Source organism: Salvelinus sp. IW2-2015, linkage group LG11 (assembly GCF_002910315.2).
Source record: "Salvelinus sp. IW2-2015 linkage group LG11, ASM291031v2, whole genome shotgun sequence".
Taxonomy (NCBI): Eukaryota; Metazoa; Chordata; class Actinopteri; order Salmoniformes; family Salmonidae; genus Salvelinus; species Salvelinus sp. IW2-2015.
Genome location: NC_036851.1, coordinates 41,193,023 through 41,212,102, shown reverse-complemented (window position 1 = coordinate 41,212,102; position 19,080 = coordinate 41,193,023). Strand labels below are relative to the sequence as shown.

Sequence of the window (19,080 nt, the reverse complement as noted above, 5' to 3'; positions counted from 1 at the left end):
TTTTGTTATAAATATGAACTTTATCAAACAAAACATGCATGTATTGTGTAACATGAAGTCCTATGAGTGTCATCTGATGAAGATAATCAAAGGTTAGTGATTCATTTTATCTCTATTTCTGCTTTTTCTGACTGCTATCTTTCGCTGGATAAATGGCTGTGCCTGTAACATAATTCAGTTTTAGTGCTTTCGCTGAAAAGCATATTTGAAATCGTACACTTTGGTGGGATTAACAACAAGAATACCTTTAAAATGATATAAGACACATGCATGTTTGAGGAATATTAATTATGAGATTTCTGTTTTTTAAATTTGGCGCCCTGCACTTTATCTGGCTGCTGTCATATCGATCCCGGTAGCGGGATGCAGCCATAAGAAGTTAGACCCAACCAAATCATGAGAAAACAAAAAGATAATTACTTGACACATTGAAAAGAATTAACAAAAACGGACCCTCCACCTCCAAATCGATCCCGCTCCATAGTACAGGTCTCGGTGTAACGCTCATTCCTTTGACGATAAACGTGAATCCGACCATCACCCCTGGTGAGACAAAACCACGACTCGTCAGTGAAGAGCACTTTTTGCCAGTCCTGTCTGCCTGCCTTACAACAGGCCTACAAGCCCTCAGTCCAGCCTCTCTCAGCCTATTGCGGACAGTCTGAGCATTGATGGAGGGATTGTGCGTTCCTGGTGTAACTGGGGCAGTTGTTGTTGCCATCCTGTACCTGTCCCGCAGGTGTGATGTTCAGATGTACCGATTCTGTGCAGGTGTTGTTACACGTGGTCTGCCACAGAGGACGATCAACTGTCCGTCCTGTCTCCCTGTAGCGCTGTATTAGGTGTCTCACAGTACGGACATTGCAATTTATTGCCCTGTCACCATCTGCAGTCCTCATGCCTCCTTGCAGCATGCCTAAGGCACGTTCACGCAGATGAGCAGGGAACATGGGCATCTTTCTTTTGGTGTTTTTCAGAGTCAGTAGAAAGGCCTCTTTAGTGTCCTAAGTTTTCATAACTGTGACCTTAATTGCCTACCGTCTGTAAGCTGTTAGTGTCTTAACGACCGTTCCACAGGTAAATGTTCATTAATTGTTAATGGTTCATTGAACAAGCATGGGAAACAGTGTTTAAACCCTTTGCAATGAAGATCTGTGAAGTTATTTGGATATTTACAAATTATCTTTGAAAGACAAGGGTCCTGAAAAAGGGACGTTTCTTTTTTTGCCCAGTTTACATAATGACATTTGAAATGTCTTTGTAGCTCCCTCCAGTAACCACGAGCACAACTGTTCCTTGATTTTAACTGGCGGCTTTATTCTGTAGATTTAGTCAGAATTATCACCTTCCGTGAGAACTATAAAGTAAATGAAAATACAGTTAAGCACACTCTTACAACCTCCTTATCTTATGAGTGACTTATTAGCTTGGTATAACTCTGAAGTGCTTACATACATAAACAGTTTTGCCGGCGCTATAACAGTATCAGATTAAACACATGAATAAAGGAAAAATACCTCATTGGCTGCTTATTACAGAAGGGAGGAAATCAAACTTCACACTTATTATTCCTGGCATGAATTCACACTTCATTCTTAATTATTATAACTTTATCATCCTATCATACATGCTTCAACCTTTACGAACTACACCCGATGACATGAAAACTTAGCTAACACAGCGCGGGATTGCCTTCCCTCCAAAAGTGTGTTGCTACAATAAGGATCCCCGTTACAACAGTTATTAGCTACGTAGTTCCGCTTGTCTTATCATTTCCCCCGCACAGCGAACACGTAAACAATTCAAACAAAAAACAACGACATAACCTGTAAGTCTAACTGTCAGTTACAATCTTTATTATTTTGGAACTTCTGTGAGTGTAATGTTTACTGTTCATTTTTATTGTTTATTTCACTTTTGTGTATTATCTACTTCACTTGCTTTGGCAATATTAACATACGTTTCCCATGCCAATAAAGCCCTTGAAAATAGAGGCGAGATCACGTGGGACCATTCTAGCCAATGAGAAGGCAGGTATCGTGTCTCCCTGAAGAAGGCAGTGATGCCGAAATAAATTACTGGGAGTTTATATATGGAGTGTGCGACTCTCTTTATTTTTATAGTTTATTCGCCGTTGGTCAGCACCTCCACACAAAATATGTTTTCTGGGTGTGCGCCAGCTTGTTTTTTTTATTTTGGTATCGTGTGACCAACAGGCACAACTCCGATATAAAATATTTTTTCTCCAAGTTGCCGGTTTGCCACGTGTGTATTTATATCATGCATTCGTAACAACCTAAACATCACGAAATGTATTTTCAATCAAATAAGCCTCACGTAACAAATAAGATGATCAAATTCCAAACTCGCATTGACCTCCATACAAAAACGACTTGCTTGGTGGGCGAAAATACAAGCAAAAACACCACTTACTTAAAAACCTCTACGGACMCCCCATCCCGGATCCGGGATCATCCTCATCAAAAAAGCTGACTAGCATAGCCTAGCCTAGCGCCACAGGGATATCATATAATATAATTTCATGAAATCACAAGTCCAATACAGCAAATGAAAGACAAACATCTTGTGAATCCAGCCAACATTTCAGATTTCTAAAATGTTTTACAGCGAAAACACAATATATATTTATGTTAGCTCACCACAATAGCCAAACACACAACGCCATTTTTTCACCGCAAACATAGCTTTCACAAAACCCACAAATAGAGATAAAATTAATCACTAACCTTTGAACAATTTCATCAGATGACAGTCTTATAACATCATGTTATACAATACATTTATGTTTTGTTCGTAAATGTGCATATTTATAGCTACAAATCCTGGTTTTACATTGGTGCCATGATCATAAATGGCACCAAAACAGCCAGAATAATTACAGAGAGCAACGTGAAATACATAAATACTCATCATAAAACATTTATGAAAAATACATGTTGTACAGCAAATGAAAGATACACTTGTTCTTAATGCAACCGCTGTGTTAGATTTTTAAAAATAACTTTAGTACAAAGCACAGCATGCAATAATCTGAGACAGTGCCCAGGCATTCTCCGCCATGTTGGAGCCAACATTTTCCACAAAAATACGAAATAACATCATAAATATTCTCTTTGATGATCTTCCATCAGAATGCAGTGCAAGGAGTCCTAGTTCCACAATAAATCGTTGTTTTGTTTTAGAATGTCCATTTCTTCTGTCGAATTAGCAACTTTGGCTAGCATGGTGGAGCGCACATGTCCATGAACGCTTGGCGCATGGAACGAAAAATTCCAAAAGTCATAATAAAAGTCGAATAAACTGGTCAAACTCAGTTGAAAATCCATCTTTATGATGTTTTTCTCATATGTATCAAATAACGTCCAAGACGGAGCATTTTGTCGTGTCTACCTAACGCATTGCAGAAAATAATATGGTGCTCCCAAGTGCGCAGCAAAATACTGCCAATATGGCGGGACCTGTCACTCCAAAAGCTCTCATTCGGTCTCACATCAAGCTAGACACCCCATTCAACATTCTACTGCCTGTTGACATCTAGTGGAAGGCATATGAAGTGCATACAGATCCATAAATATAAGGCAATTGAATAGGCAAGGTCTTACAGAGACCCATTTTCAGAATTTTCACTTCCTGTTTGGAAGTTTGCTGCCAAATGAGTTCTGTTTTACTCACAGATATAATTCAAACAGTTATAGAAACTTCAGAGTGTTTTCTATCCAATAGTAATAATAATATGCATATCGTATGATCTAGAACAGAGGCCGTTTAATTTGGGCACGATTTTTCCCCAAAGTGAAAACAGCGCCCCATATTAACAAGAGGTTTTAAAGAGACCGAGTTACACCTCTCGCTTCTCCTCTTCCTCTCTGCTTGGAACATTCGGCACAAAGGATGTGCAATCGATCTCCAAATCATACATTTTTCTCCGACCAGTACAGTCTTTGTATATTTGCTTCACTGAGTATTTGTTGTAAATAGACAATAACTAAATACAGAACATATTTTCTGCAGTCTTTATTAAAGGAACTTAAGCGCAATAACAGCACAACTCAAAATACCTTTCATGATTGTTTAAGCCATTTAACTTGAGGCTTTAATTTATTGTCCGATGAAACAAAATCACCTAATATGTACAAACTCATAATAACTTAAAATAGTGGTCATCCTCATAACATAGAAATGTAACGGAGTGTACTTTTCTGGTTGCAACAGCTTTCTCATTTAGTAAATACCTTAATCATGATTCCCCCCCCCCCCGCACACACACACGTACTTCAGCAAGAAATTCAGAATGAACGTGAACATGCTTTAACAGGGAGCTGAAGTCTTATAAATAAATATCTTAATGTTATTGTTAGTCTTTATCCAAGTTTCTGTACCAGGAGATACAGCTGTGAATTGGCAACCATTGATTCTGTCTCCTCAACAAAAAAAACACACACTAATCTCACAATTTTCACAGGTAATTTCTCTAAACAGGGTCGTTCGTATTCACTATGAACCAAACAGAAGCAAAAGGGATGAAACAGGAAGGGACTACCTGAACTTTTCCAATAAGAAACACTTGTTTTTGTTTTCCGTTACAAAACACTTTGCTACAGTGTGCACGAATGAATACGACCCTGGTACTATCGCCTTAGATCTCCTTTAACCTCTTCAATCTCAACTCAACTAACTGATGTTGATCTTCATCATGGAACCAATAATGATGCCTGTAGAAAAAAAGTCAAGTCTTTGCTTCTAGTCGTTGAATTTGCATATATTCTGTTCTACATGCTCAACTCAAAGAGTAAACTTCTTTTAGAGTTGCTCTCGATTTGATGGGATGTCAACAAAAGCATCGCAATGTAAGCCACTCTACCAGGGTGGCTAAGGGCCTGGGGTAAGCCACTCTACCAGGGTGGCTAGGGGCCTGGGGTAAGCCACTCTACCAGGGTGGCTAAGGGCCTGGGGTAAGCCACTCTACCAGGGGTGGCTAGGGGCCTGGGTAAGCCACTCTACCAGGGTGGCTAAGGCCTGGGGTAAGCCACTCTACCAGGGTGGCTTAAGGGCCTGGAGTAAGCCACTCTACCAGGGTGGCTAAGGGCCTGGGGTAAGCCATCTGCCAGGGTTGGCTAAGGGCCTGGGGTAAGCCACTCTACCAGGGTGGCTAAGGGCCTGGGGTAAGCCACTAACAGGGTGGCTAAGGGCCTGGAGTAAGCCACTCTACCAGGGTGGCTAAGGGCTGGAGTAACCACTCTACAAGGGTGGCTAAGGGCCTGGGGTAAGCCACTCTACCAGGGTGGCTAAGGGCCTGGGGTAAGCCACTCTACCAGGGTGGCTAAGGGCCTGGGGTAAGCCACTCTAACCAGGGTGGCTAGGGGGCCCGGGGTAATTTGTAATATCAAAAGCAGCCTTTGCCCTATTATCCCAGAGGTCTACTTTCCCTTTGTCTTATTTGTGTATAATTTCTCCACTTCCACGCAAACACAATCCTGTTCATCTCTTCTTTCCTTCCCTCTATCTATCTTCCTCCTCCCCCTCTCACTCCAGTTTGCTGAGAAAGTCCAACAGTGCTTGGTGGAACTCCCAAGGTTTGTCCATGTAGCAGGCATGGCGCGCCCCCTCCATCTTCAGGACTGAGTGGTGTGGGAGCTGCATGAGATTCTTGTGGGACTGGGCCCCCAGGTTGGTGTCCAGCGCTCCAAACACAATCAGAGTAGGAGTCTAAACAGGGACATAGGAGCAAGCAAGGATCAGGAAACAATACATCTGTTCAGGGCTGCAAAATTCTGGCCACTTTCCCAACATTTTCTAGAACTCCAGGTTGGATGATTCCTGGAATCAGGATGGAATAAGAAAGAAAATCGGAAACCCTCCAATCAGGAAAGTTTCCAGAATTTTGCAACCCTACATTAGTGTTTTACTGTAAATTTGTGGACAGTATTACTACTCAGATTAAAGTAAAAATACATTTCAAAGGCTGTTCTTAACGTCTAAAAACAGATTCTGTCATTTGTGCAAATACATTACCGATATACAGTGGGGCAAAAAAGTATTTAGTCAGCCACCAATTGTGCAAGTTCTCCCACTTAAAACGATGAGAGAGGCCTGTAATTTTCGTCATAGGTACACTTCAACTATGACAGACAAAATGAGAAAAAGAAATCCAGAAAATCACATTGTAGGATTTTTAATGAATTTATTTGCAAATTATGGTGGAAAATAAGTATTTGGTCACCTACAAACAAGCAAGATTTCTCGCTCTCACAGACCTGTAACTTCTTCTTTAAGAGGCTCCTCTGTCCTCCACTCGTTCACCTGTATAATGGGCAAAACCTGTTTAACTTGTTATCGAATAAAAAGACACCTGTCCCAAACCTCAACAGTCACACTCCAAACTCCGACTATGGGCCAAGGACCAAAGAGCTGTCAAAAGGACACCAGAAACAAAATTGTAGACCTGCACCAGGCTGGAAGACTGAATCTGCAATAGGTAAGCAGCTTGGTTTGAAGAAATCAACTGTGGGAGCAATTATTAGGAAATGGAAGACATAAAGACCACTGATAATCTCCCTCGATCTGGGCTCCACGCAAGATCTCACCCCTTGGGGTCAAAATTATCACAAGAACGGTGAGCAAAAATCCCAGAACCACACGGGGGACCTAGTGAATGACATGCAGAGAGCTGGGACCAAAGTAACAAAGCCTACATCAGTAACACACTACGCCACCAGGGACTCAATCCTGCAGTGCCAACTGTCCCCTGCTTAAGCCAGTACATGTCCAGGCCCGTCTGAAGTTTGCTAGAGAGCATTTGGATGATCCAGAAGAAGATTGGAGATGTCATATGGTCAGATGAAACCAAATATAACTTTTGGTAAAACTCAACTCGTCGTGTTTGGAGGACAAAGAATGCTGAGTTGCATCCAAAGAACACCATACCTACTGTGAAGCATGGGGTGGAAACATCATGCTTTGGGGCTGTTTTTCTGCAAAGGGACCAGGACGACTGATCCGTGTAAAGGAAAGAATGAATGGGGCCATGTATCTTGAGATTTTGAGTGAAAACCTCCTCCATCAGCAAGGGCATTGAAGATGAACGTGGCTGGGTCTTTCAGCATGACAATGATCCAAACACACCGCCCGGGCAACGAAGAGTGGCTTCGTAAGAAGCATTTCAAGGTCCTGGAGTGCTTAGCCAGTCTCCAGATCTCAACCTCATAGAAAATCTTTGGAGGAGTTGAAAGTCCGTGTTGCCCAGCAACAGCCCCAAAACATCACTGCTCTAGAGGAGATCTGCATGGAGGAATGGGCCAAAATACCAGCAACAGTGTGTGAAAACCGTGAAGACTTACAGAAAACGTTTGACCTCTGTCATTGCCAACAAAGGTATATAACAAAGTATTGAGATAAACTTTTGTTATTGACCAAATACTTATTCCTCCATAATTTGCAAATAAATTCATTAAAATCCTACAATGTGATTTCTGGATTTTTTTCTCATTTTGTCTGTCATAGTTGAAGTGTACCTATGATGAAAATTACAGGCCTCTCTCATCTTTTTAAGTGGAGAACTTGCACAATTGCTGCACTAAATACTTTTTGCCCCACTGTAGGTCACTACCAAATACCTAGGTGTCTGGTAGACTGTAACTTCAACTTCCAGACTCACATTAAGCATCTCCAATCCAAAATTAAATCTAGAATCGGCTTCCAATTTCGCAACAAAGCATCCTTCACTCATGCTGCCAAACATACCCTCGTAAAACTGACCATCCTACCGATCCTCGACTTCGGCAATGTCATTTACAAAATAGCCTCCAACACTCTACTCAACAAATTGGATGCAGTCTATCACAGTGCCATCCGTTTTGTCACCAAAGCCCCTTATACCACCCACCACTGCAACCTGTACACTCTCGTTGGCTGGCCCTCGCTTCATACTCGTCACCAAACCCACTGGCTCCAGGTCATCTACAGGTCTCTGCTAGGTAAAGCCCCGCCTTATCGCAGCTCACTGGTCACCAAAGCAGCACCCACCCGCAGCACGCACTCCAGCAGGTATATCTCACTGGTCACCCCCAAAGCCAATTCTTCCTTTGGCCGCCTTTCCTTCCAGTTCTCTGCTGCCTATGACTGGAACGAACTGCAAAAATCACTGAAGCTGGAGACTCACATCTCCCTCACTAGCTTAAACACCACCAGCTGTCAGAGCAGCTCACAGATCACTGCACCTGTACATAGCCCATCTGTAAATAGCCCATCCAACTACCTCATCCCCATACTGTATTTATTTATCTTGCTCCTTTGCACCACAGTATCTCTACTTGCACATTCATCTTCTGCACATCTACCATTCCAGTGTTTAATTGCTATATTGTAGATACTTTGCCACCATGGCCTATTTATTGCCTTACCTCCCTTATCCTACCTCATTTGCATACACTCTATATAGACTTTTTCTACTGTATTATTGACTGTATGTTTGTTTATTCCATATGTAACTCTGTGTTGTATGTGTCGAACTGCTTTGCTTTATCTTGGCCAAGTCGTATTTAACTAGTCTACCTGGTTAAATAAAGGTGAAAAAAAAATTACAAAATATTCTGCTCCCTGGTGGTTATTTTGCATGTCTGCACAACATTCAAAACCAGTCAGGGACATTTTTTATGTAAACAAAACCTGTAAATATCCTTATCAGAAAAATTTCGCTGATTTATTACTGATAGAGGCTCTGAGTAATTGAATTTAATTGTGAATAGAGTTAAAACACACCAACTATGATTGTGTGTGAGCCCAGATAACCTTAAACCAATCACGGACTTCCACTGATCTTAGACGACAAGACCTGCTGTTATTGGTGTATTTCTCTTGCCAAGAGAACCATTTAGCTGTGCCCAAGACCATTATGTCAGATACTAACTAGTTAAGAGTGACTATATACAGTAACCCTTACAAAGTAAACAAAATGTACAGTGCCTTCAGAAAGTATTCAGACCCCTTGACCTGTTCCACATTTTTTTTGTTACAGCCGAATTTAAAATGGATTAAATATAGATTTTTTGGGGGTCACTCATTACCCCATAATGTCAAAGTGGAATTATGTTTTTCTTTTTACAAATTAATAAAAAATAAAAAGCTGAAATGTCTTGAGTCAATTAGTATTCAACCCCTTTGTTATGGCAAGTTTAAATAAATTCAGGGGTAAAATGGGCTTAACAAGTCACATAATAAGTTGTATGAACTCACTCTGTGTGCAATAATAGTTTTTAACATGATTTTTGAATGACTACCTCAACTCTGTACCCCACACATACAATTATCTGTAAGGTCCCTCAGTGAATTTAAAACACAGATTCAACCACAAAGGCGAGGGAGGTTTTCCAATGCCTTGCAAAGAAGGGCACGGCACCTATTGGTAGATGGGTAAAAAAAAAAAGAATATCCCTTTGAACATGGTGATGTTATTGATTACACTTTGAATGGTATATCAATACACCCAGTCACACTAAGGATACAGTCATCCTTCCTAACTCAGTTGCCCGGAGATGAAGGAAAGCTCAGAAATTTCACCATGACGCCAATGGTGACTTAAAAATAGTTAGAGTTTAATGGCTTTGATAGGAGAAAAACTGAGGATGGATCAACAACAATGTAGTTACTCCACAATACTAACCTAGTTGACAGAGGGAAAAGAAGAAAGCCTTTACAGAATACAAAATATTCCAAAACATACATCCTCTTTGCAACAAGGCAATAAAGTAATACAGCAAAAAATGTGGCAAAAATATTTCACTTTTTGTCCTGACTACAAAGTGTTAAGTTTGTGGCAAATCCAATACAACACATTACTGAGTTCCACTCTCCATATTTTCAAGCATAGTGGTGGCTGCATCATGTTATAAGTATGCTTGTAATCATTAAGGACTGGGGAGTTTTTAGGATAAAAAATAAATGGGAATGGAGCTAAGCACAGGTAAAATCCTAGAGGAAAACCTAGATCAGTCTGCTTTCCACCAGACACTGGGAGATTAATTCACCTTTCAGCAGAACAATAACCTAAAACACAAGGCCAAATCTACACTGGAGTTGCTTACCAGGAGGAGAGTGGCCAGTTTTGACTTAAATATACTTGTAAATCCATGGCAAGACCTGAAAATGGATGTCTAGCAATGATCAACAACCAATTTGACAGAGCTTGAATAATTTTTTTTTTTAATAATGGGAAAATATTGCACAATCCATGTGTGAAAAGCTATTAAGAGACTTATCCTGAACAACTCACAGCTGTAATCGCTGTCAATGGTGCTTCAACAAAGTATTGACTCAGGGGTGTGAATACTTATGTAAATTACATATTTATGTATTTAATTTTCAATAAATTAGTACAAATTTCAAAAATATGTTTTCACTTTGGTTTATTGTGTGTAGATGGGTGAGAAAAAATATATTTAATCAATTTTGAATTCAGGCTGTAACAACAAAATGTGGAATAGGTCAAGGGGTATGAATACTTTCTGAAGGCACTGTATGGCTTCAAGTAATCATTGCCATCTTTACGGTGGCATTTTCGCACTGCTTCCGCTGCTACTACTAGAAGCGTCCCACTGGAAGCTGGTTCACACCCCAAAAAAGTATCTAGTTCCACACAAAATTTCATCCAGTTCTTTGCTTTTATTAGGTTTATGTATCAGATTGAAACTCCCAACCACCCAGAATTACAGCTCTCACCTGGATGCCCTGGTACTGCTGAGGGGTGTAGCTGCGGGTTCCTACTGGGGCTATGGGGATGAAGCCGTGCAGCTGGGCACTGTGTTTCATGAGGAAGGGGATGGAGTAGTGGCCGCTCATAGAGGGGCTGAGCAGCACCGCTGTCCTCACGCCCAAAGCCTCCATAAACCTCCCCAGAAGGTCCACCCGATGCTGGTCTGTCTTCACAGCATCCGAGTCTGGAGAGTTCCCAAATCCTGGAGGGAGAAAAGAGAGCGAGAGAGAAGAGAAATAACTGAAAAAGCATTGTAAAATACCTTCTCCATCCCATTTTGGCATTTTGTGTGGGTGTAAAAAAAACATTTGTAGAATTCAATGAGAACCAAGGAACCTAACTTGATATGTATGTAAGTTCAGTAATTATAGTGTTCCCTTCCAACTCCTTCACGCTGCCATTCCCAACAGTCGGGTCAGTGATGCTGTGCTACACAGTGAACAACACCGTGCAGCACATTAAACCACAGTTAAAGCTGAAATCTGCAGTAACATTTGTTATTGTTTCGTTGTTGAAACAGAGAAGAGCATCCAGCATCGTGGTTAAAAAAATCATTACATACTGTTCTATCGTACGTGCAATGATGTCTGAGGGAAAAAACAGTGTTGGTTGTTTGAAGTAACTTCTTTTTTGTTGTAAAATCCCAAACAGATGTGGCAGTTTCACCATTAAGGATTCCAGCTTTAAGTGGGCTTCAACTGCATTTCAGCCAGTTAAACAACATAACATCCTCAGGCTTGAATGTTATTGTAGCTCGAACCTGGTAGGTCCACAGCCAAGGCCTGGTATCCGTTTGTGGCCAGCAAGGCCAGGGTGCCCAGTTCCTCCCAGGTTTTGGAAGAGAAAGCTTGGCCATGGAGAAGGACCACTTGCAGCCTGTATAGGAAAGACAACCAGGTGTTTAAGTCACTATTTATTTCAGTCCTCCCTCACTACTGTAACGGCAATCCAGTGACTAACAATTGCACAGGGTAACCATAATTATTGAGTAACTACAGTGCTTATGCATCAACACATCTTTAGTTAAATCTGTTTACATGGGCTTGGGTTCTCTGCAATTCTTACTTTAAGCAGTTTCCAAATAAGAGGTTGCTGGGCTAGGCTAATTTGTATGAGGAGAGAGTTCAGTGTGTGGATGTCTGACCATTTTTATTGCTGCTGGAGGTGACTACCCTCACCTGGGCAGTATCTGCCTACCAGATCCATCGACCGGCAAAGCTTCCCTGAAGAAGAGTGGAGGGTCCCCGGGTAGCTGCCCTGTGCGTACGGACACGTTGATGGCAGGAGGCGGAGGAGGAGAGACAGCCACCAGGCCCATCCTCTGGACATCCAGCGAAGGCTCCATGCTGCCCTGACGAATGGACGGCAGTAGCAGGTACAACAGAACAGTGGCCAGCAACACCAGGCCCAGCACAACAAGACGGTTACGTAGAAAATTCATTTTAGCCAAAGATGGTTGATCTGGAGAGAATAACAGAGAATCGGGATTTAGTAAGATGTCCATAGGTCGTTTCTGATATACTAAAATATCCATAAAGAGGTGAGTATTTGCCTGTGGAGTACTCTATAATTAATGCTTCTATGACACTTGTATAATTTTGATGATTATGTTTAAAGCACTGAACATTATTATGATAACGTTAGTGGCTAGTAGTGCTGAACTGAATGGCAGCGAAGGTAGGACACGAAATAGTTCCAGTGTCAATACACCCATCCAGGTGAAATTAAGCTAACGTTGTTAGCTACCTAGGTAACTAGCTAGCTAGCATGCATGATTTAAGCCTTCATCACGACAGTCATTCGTCCTGTGACACAAATTTCATATCTAACATAAAAATTATTTGAAAATATACCTCATGGATAGCTGGGTAACCGCAGTTGATGTTAGTCTATGACAGTTGCGAATGGATGCGTAGTGAAATCCTTTGCTATTTGCAGTGGCAGATATAAAGTGTGTTTCACATAAATAATTCCGGAAAATAACTATTACTATGCGTTGTTTTCATTCCAAGACAAATCCAGGTACTTGTAAAACATATACAATTAATGTAGCTCAGTATCAATTATGGAATAATGAACTACTAATTAACTATGACATCTACAAGATATTATAATGAAACGTTTTTCATTTAGATCAAATCTATCCATTAAATTGTTGTTTCTAATCGAACACATTTGTGGGCTGCACAACAATATGGCGGGGTAAAAGCCAGGTTATGACTAGACGGGATGCAGCTTTTGTCAAATTAACATCATATTTGACTTTTCGCAGCAAGTTATGATAATTTACGAAACAGGTTAAGAGAATGAACGTAGCAGGTTAGGATAATTGTGTTAAGTTTATGACAAGAGTTATGGTTAGTGTTAGTAAAATGCAAAATAAATCAACTTTTGATGTTAATTTGACCAAAGCTGGATACCTTCTAGTCTTGACCGGGTAACCACGGCAGAAAAAGAACGGAGTGACTCGATGTTGTTTTAGGTTTGTATCTGGTAAATTTGTGAATTTATTAGGCATAGCTATCGTGCTTTCTGTCTCTCTGCGGAAGTTTGTTATTTAGATGATTAGATGGTTCCTCATCCTGAAAGTAGTCTATGGTAGAAAACCGAATCCATGGTTCGGTTTTTTTCCGCCAACATCCGCTAACTTTACCCACAGCTAGCTAGCTAACAGTCAATGGAAGTGATATCAACCGTGCAATGTAATTAATTTGTATCTCAAAATAATATTAAAGTAACTTCAAACCAAATAATTGAGTTAGTTTGGCCTTGACAGCGTTCAACTTTGAGATCCTCTAATAATATGCATTCTGCTTTGTTTCTCAATTGAAAAGTGCACGTCTTGTGTGCCTATCAACAATGAGAAGGGATTCTTTATCTAACATATTTAGAAAGATGTTTGTAGATTTATTTTTTGTGTGTTTGTGTGCTTCTTTGGTGATACGTCTCAGAATAAGACGATAACATGGAGTCCATTGATTTGGAGAGGGAGGACCCTTCTAGCTCACTATCTGGATATGCCAATGGAGAGATAATGACCCTGGAGATCACAGACGTCTCTCCAGACTTGCTTGTTCTCGAGGTAAAAGACAACCTACCTGAAAGTAACCATGGCAGCCTAGACATGGAGATGGATGCTGACTTTCATAATGATGATGGGCATGGTAAGAAAAGAACAAGGGTATTGGTTTGTGGGTTAGGCTAACTTGTTATTAACTGGGTTAACTGTGAGGTCAAAATAATTTAAATGTTGTACTTGTTGCCTCTGTCTTTTGTAAAGGTTTTGCGAATGTGGAACTCCAGTTCTTTCCATGTGATGCCTGCGAAGCCTCCTTCACTAGCGAACCAGAGCTGGAGCAGCACTTCATAAGCTCTCATTCAATATGTGATGTAGCAAGTGAGAGAGGAAGACCAAAAGCCAAGTCAATGGAAACAGGTGTCTCACCCCTGCACACCTGCATGACTTGTGGGAAGGTGTTCAAATACCTAACTTCATTTCGAAAACATGAGGAAACTCATATCAAAGCCCTGTACACCTGCAAGACTTGTGGGAAGGAGTTTAAATACCTAACTTCATTCACAAAGCACCAGGCCACTCACATTGTACCAAGACTGAGAGGAAATGGAAAGTCAATCATAGCAGTAGGCTTAAATGTCAATCAGAAAGTGAAAGGCCTTCACACCTGCAGGCACTGTGGTAAGGGGTTCAAATACCTAACTTCTTTCATAAAGCATGAGAAGACACACAGGATAACCAAAAAAAGCAGAAAAAAACAGAGGAACCCTTCAAGTTCTGAGATTATTGTACGTCTTGAAGGCAATAGGAAAGATGCCACAGAAACTTGTGTAAGGGCCATCAAGAAAAACAGGAAGAACAGCGACGATACTGAGGATCAGGATGCATGTATTCTAATATCTTCTGATGATGAACTAGCCAACACTGCAGAGCAGCAAACGCCTGACTCTAACCATTCTCCTCCTTTTCCTTCTGACTCTAACCATTCTCCTCCTTTTCCTTCTGACTCTAACCATTCTCCTCCTTTTCCTTCTGACTCTAACCGTTCTCCTTTTCCTTCTGACTCTAACCGTTCTCCTCCTTTTCCTTCTGACTCTAACCGTTCTCCTCCTTTTCCTTCTGACTCTAACCGTTCTCCTCCCCCTTTCTGACTCTAAACCGTTTCTCCTTTTCCGCCTGACTCTAACCGTTCTCCTCCTTTTCCGCCTGACTCTAACCGTTCTCCTCCTTTTCCGCCTGACTCTAACCGTTCTCCTTTTCYGCCTGACTCTAACCGTTCTCCTCCTTTTCCTTCTGACTCTAACCGTTCTCCTCCTTTTCCGCCTGACTCTAAACGTTCTCCTCCGTTTCCTTGTCTGGACTGTGGGAAGGTTTTTAAGTTTTTCAAATCTTACCAAAAACACCAGAAAAGACATGCTTGGGCACAGGGCAAAAGTGAAATAGTGCCTCCTAAACAGGAGCACGGAGCGCAAGTGAAACAACAGATTAGATGTCCAGTTTGTGGTAGAGCATTCAACAAGCTTAAAGCTTGCACCAAACACGAGAAAATGTATCATCGGGAAAATAACTTGCGTAAAAACACATTTGCTTTAACGTGCTGTGAATGTGATCGTCATTTTGAAAAGGCAGATATTTTCCAAAAGCATAAGTGCTTCCACCTGCGTAAGCATGTAAAGGCTTTCATAGAGGCAAGTAGGGTGAGCCAACAGGGGGATATTTTCTATTGTCAACTCTGTGTCCTAAAGCTTGCCAGTGGACTGGAGTTTGAGAATCATGCCAGGGAAATGCACCCAGACCAATACCGCAAAACCCTAAAAGCAGTAGGCAATGTCAGGACATGTATCATTAAAGACACCTTGAAAGGCTTGCCGACACAAAGGGATCTGGAGGCAACTGAAATAGACTTAAACACTGTAAGAGAGACAGAGGAAGATGTATCGAGACAATTTATTTGCAAAGATTGTGGGGACTGTTTCATATATCATGTTTCGTTTAATTTTTGTGGAAAATGTTTAAAGGATCGCAAAGACTCTAGGAGAATTCGGGAGAGCAACGTAAAAGCCTCCAAGCTGCATCACTGTAAAGAATGTGGCCTTGACTTTGGCCGAAAGGATCACCTAAAGCGCCACAGCTGTTCTCATTCTGGCAGTTCCTTTATCTGTTTTGATTGTGGCGTTGGATTCAGGGATCCAGGAGAGTTGCGGACGCATGAAAAGACTCATCAGGTGAGAAACCACGTCTGCCAACTGTGTGAGAAGCGATGTGTACATCAAAAGGAACTGATGTTGCATCATGAAGTTTATCATCCAGGACCAGATGGTTATACATGCCACCAGTGTGGCAAGAAATTTAGTACTGGGGAAAAGCTGGGAAAACACAGAATGATCCATTCAGACAAAACTCCCCATGTTTGTTCATGTTGCGGTACAAAGTTCAAGAGGCGAGAACATTTGAGACGGCATGAGAACCTGCACACCAATGAGAAACCTCACCTTAGTCATTGTTATGGAGATACATTTGGGCGACAGGAGGACTTAAAGACCCACCTCGGTAAAATGCACACAATGTTGAGGAGTTATCTTTGTAAGGCTTGTGGGACAACGTTCAAGGACCATAACTCTCTCCGAAGACATAGATATCACACTCACACAAAGGCAGGCAAGGTGTTCCAATGTGAGAAGTGTGGCCTAAGCTTCAGCCGGGCGGATCATCTGAAGCACCACAAGTACACACATTCTACTGAAAGGCCCTTCTCATGCTCAATGTGTTACAAAGTATTCCACATGGCAGAAAACCTCAAGAAGCATGAGCGAAATCATAGAAACAAGTGGTTGGAGTACCTCAACACCCGCCGCCACAATAACACACCCAAGCAGGAGAGCCATGTTTCTGAGAGCTCCAAGTGGAAACTGGGCTGGTCTGAAGCATCTGCCCTACTAAAGCTCATCCAGAGCCACTCCAAGCAGCAACATCATACCTGCTATGTTTGTAAAAATACTTTCAGAGGGCTTTACTATCTGAAAAGACACCGTCTACTAAACTGTCTTGGACAAAGGAGTAAAATTATGGATTCATTCTGATATGGAACTGTTCAATAACTCACTTTGGTGTTGATAATATGGGAGATTTAGAAGAGAAATGTAATTTAATTTTGTAGAACTTGTTGTATATTTGTATATAGTGAGCTGTGGTTTGGTATCTTGTATTGTCTGGTTATTTAAATGTTATTATAGACCCTCATAGCCATCACACCAGAGCCAGTGTTGCCAATATTAGACTGCTGTGCTATAGTAGGATTACATTAGGCACAGACGTCAGTTCAACATCTATTTTACATTTTTGTAAACTAACGTGAATTCAAAATGAAATCAACAAAACATTTCACCATGACATTGGATTTAGGTTCCAAGTTGGGTGAAAAAAATCCTGTACGTTGATTACTTTTTGCAAATATGATAATTTTTCCACGTAGATTCAACGTCGTCACCTTGTTTCCACGTCATTTCAACAAAGACATCTGTTGATTCAACCAGTTTTTGCCCAGTGGGATTGCTGGGGGAAAAAATCTCTTTTAAACTAGTACAGAAGAATGGAATGGTATACCAAACCTTATAAAATCCATCCCTACACTAGTGTTTTAAGAAACCTTAAGAGGAAATAAATGGTTTATGGGCAAAATGCTTTAAAACTACACAAGCTAAAAGAAAGATAATTGTATCAATGAACATTACTTGGTCATCTATTTTATTCCTTTTACTGTTTCCTCCCTATTGATGAGATGTATTTAAGATGTTATAATTAAGCAATAAAGCCCGACGAGGTGTTGTATATTGCCAAACTACCACGGCTAACGGCTGTTCTTAGGCGCAACACGGCGTGCCTTGATACAGCCCTTAGCCCTGGTATATTGGCCATATAAAGCAAACTCCTGATGTGCCTTAATTATATTATAAACTGGTTACCAATGTAATTAGAACAGTAAACAAGTAATTATGCATCATACCTGTGGTATATTTAAGCAATAAGGCCCGAGGGGGTGTGATATAGGGCCAACATACCACGGCCAAGGGCTGTTCTTATGCACGACGCAACGCGGAGTTCCTGGATACAGTCCTTAGCTGTTGTATATTGGCAATATGCCACAAACCCCTGAGGTTACCAACATAATTACAATAGTAAAGAAGTAATTATGGGTCATATCCGTGGTATATTTAAGCAATAAGGCACCTCAGGGGTTTGTGGCATATGGCCAATATACCAGGGCTAAGGGCTGTATCCAGGCATGCCACGATGCGCCTAAGAAAAGCCCGTAGTCGTAGTATATTGGCCATATACCACCCCCATCTGGCCTTATTGCTTAAATATACCACGGCTTTCAGCCAGTCAACATCCAGGACACAAACTACCCGGTTTATAATCTTGTGTATATTTTGTTTTTGTGTATTCAAGGGGACCACAATGGAAATACGTTTTCAAATTTGTGGTTGTATTGTGTTTAAAATGGTCAAGTTGTATCATGCATTTTAACAATGACAATTATAAAATCAAACAATGAATTTTGTTATCTTGTTTCCTGTATCGAATGCCCACTGAAGAATGTCTATAGGACCAGGCATACATATTCAAATATCCTTCAACATTTTGTTATTGAAGCAGTTAGGAAGCTTGCATGCATACTTTATAGTATATTCATACTCTTACCTCTTTTGTAACATTTTGGAAATGAAACAGATGTAGATGACCAATAAAACAAAGAGATGGTGTAATAAAAAAACACTCTAAACTTTTTGTTCCAAAGTGTCCACATGGAGTGATCACAGAGCATCATTGTGGTCCAGGCTTGTATAATGACAGATTAGAGGATGGTATTATGTGCATCTCTCACCATCCACACCTGGCGTTTCACAATGCCTTGGTTTTCTTCTCTTACATTTAACTCGTATTTATTTACGACGGCTTCTCTTTCTAAACAATTCATACCATACAGTATACTCTCACATATACAAAAAAGCCTGTATAAGAAGGCAACGTTCACTGAAAAAGGTCAGAAGTATGGATGAACTGCTTAGCATCTGACCGTAAGGCGCTACAGAGGGTAGTGCGTACGGCCCAGTACATCACTGGGGCCAAGCTTCCTGCCATCCAGGACCTATATAATAGGCGGGTCAGAGGAAAGCCCATTAAATTGTCAGAGACTCCAGTCACCCAAGTCGTAGACTGTTTTCTCTGCTACCGCACAGCAAGCTGTACCGGAGCGCCAAGTCTAGGACCAAAAGGCTCCTCAGCAGCTTCTACC

General features: G+C 41.1%; 3 protein-coding genes across 4 annotated transcripts; 2 read left to right on the top strand and 1 right to left on the bottom strand.

Annotated features, from left to right (window-relative positions):
- Nucleotides 1-4,020: 4,020 nt before the first annotated feature.
- abhd14a (abhydrolase domain containing 14A) lies at nucleotides 4,021-12,781 on the bottom strand. Its single transcript, XM_023997129.2, has 5 exons — nucleotides 12,622-12,781; nucleotides 11,947-12,229; nucleotides 11,529-11,644; nucleotides 10,735-10,970; nucleotides 4,021-5,727 (listed from the first exon to the last, which is right to left on the bottom strand). Exons 2-5 carry the CDS (start codon nucleotides 12,207-12,209, stop codon nucleotides 5,545-5,547), a joined length of 798 nt encoding a protein of 265 aa, XP_023852897.1. The 5' UTR covers nucleotides 12,210-12,229; nucleotides 12,622-12,781; the 3' UTR covers nucleotides 4,021-5,544.
- Nucleotides 12,782-12,884: 103 nt separating this feature from the next.
- On the top strand, nucleotides 12,885-14,942 carry LOC111970736 (zinc finger protein 136). Of its 2 annotated transcripts, none has more exons than XM_070445735.1 (3): nucleotides 12,885-13,261; nucleotides 13,720-13,932; nucleotides 14,049-14,942. In XM_070445735.1, exons 2-3 carry the CDS (start codon nucleotides 13,734-13,736, stop codon nucleotides 14,933-14,935), a joined length of 1,086 nt encoding a protein of 361 aa, XP_070301836.1. In that variant the 5' UTR covers nucleotides 12,885-13,261; nucleotides 13,720-13,733; the 3' UTR covers nucleotides 14,936-14,942. The 2 variants fall into 2 exon arrangements, with proteins under 2 accessions (XP_070301836.1, XP_023853272.1); XM_023997504.2 differs by having other exon boundaries at nucleotides 12,889-13,250.
- Nucleotides 14,942-18,554, top strand: LOC139028404 (zinc finger protein 3-like; the record flags this gene model as incomplete). The annotated part of the gene is made up of 1 exon (XM_070445734.1): nucleotides 14,942-18,554. A coding segment is annotated over one exon (1,923 nt), but the record flags the coding sequence as incomplete, so codon positions are not given.
- Nucleotides 18,555-19,080: the final 526 nt, after the last annotated feature.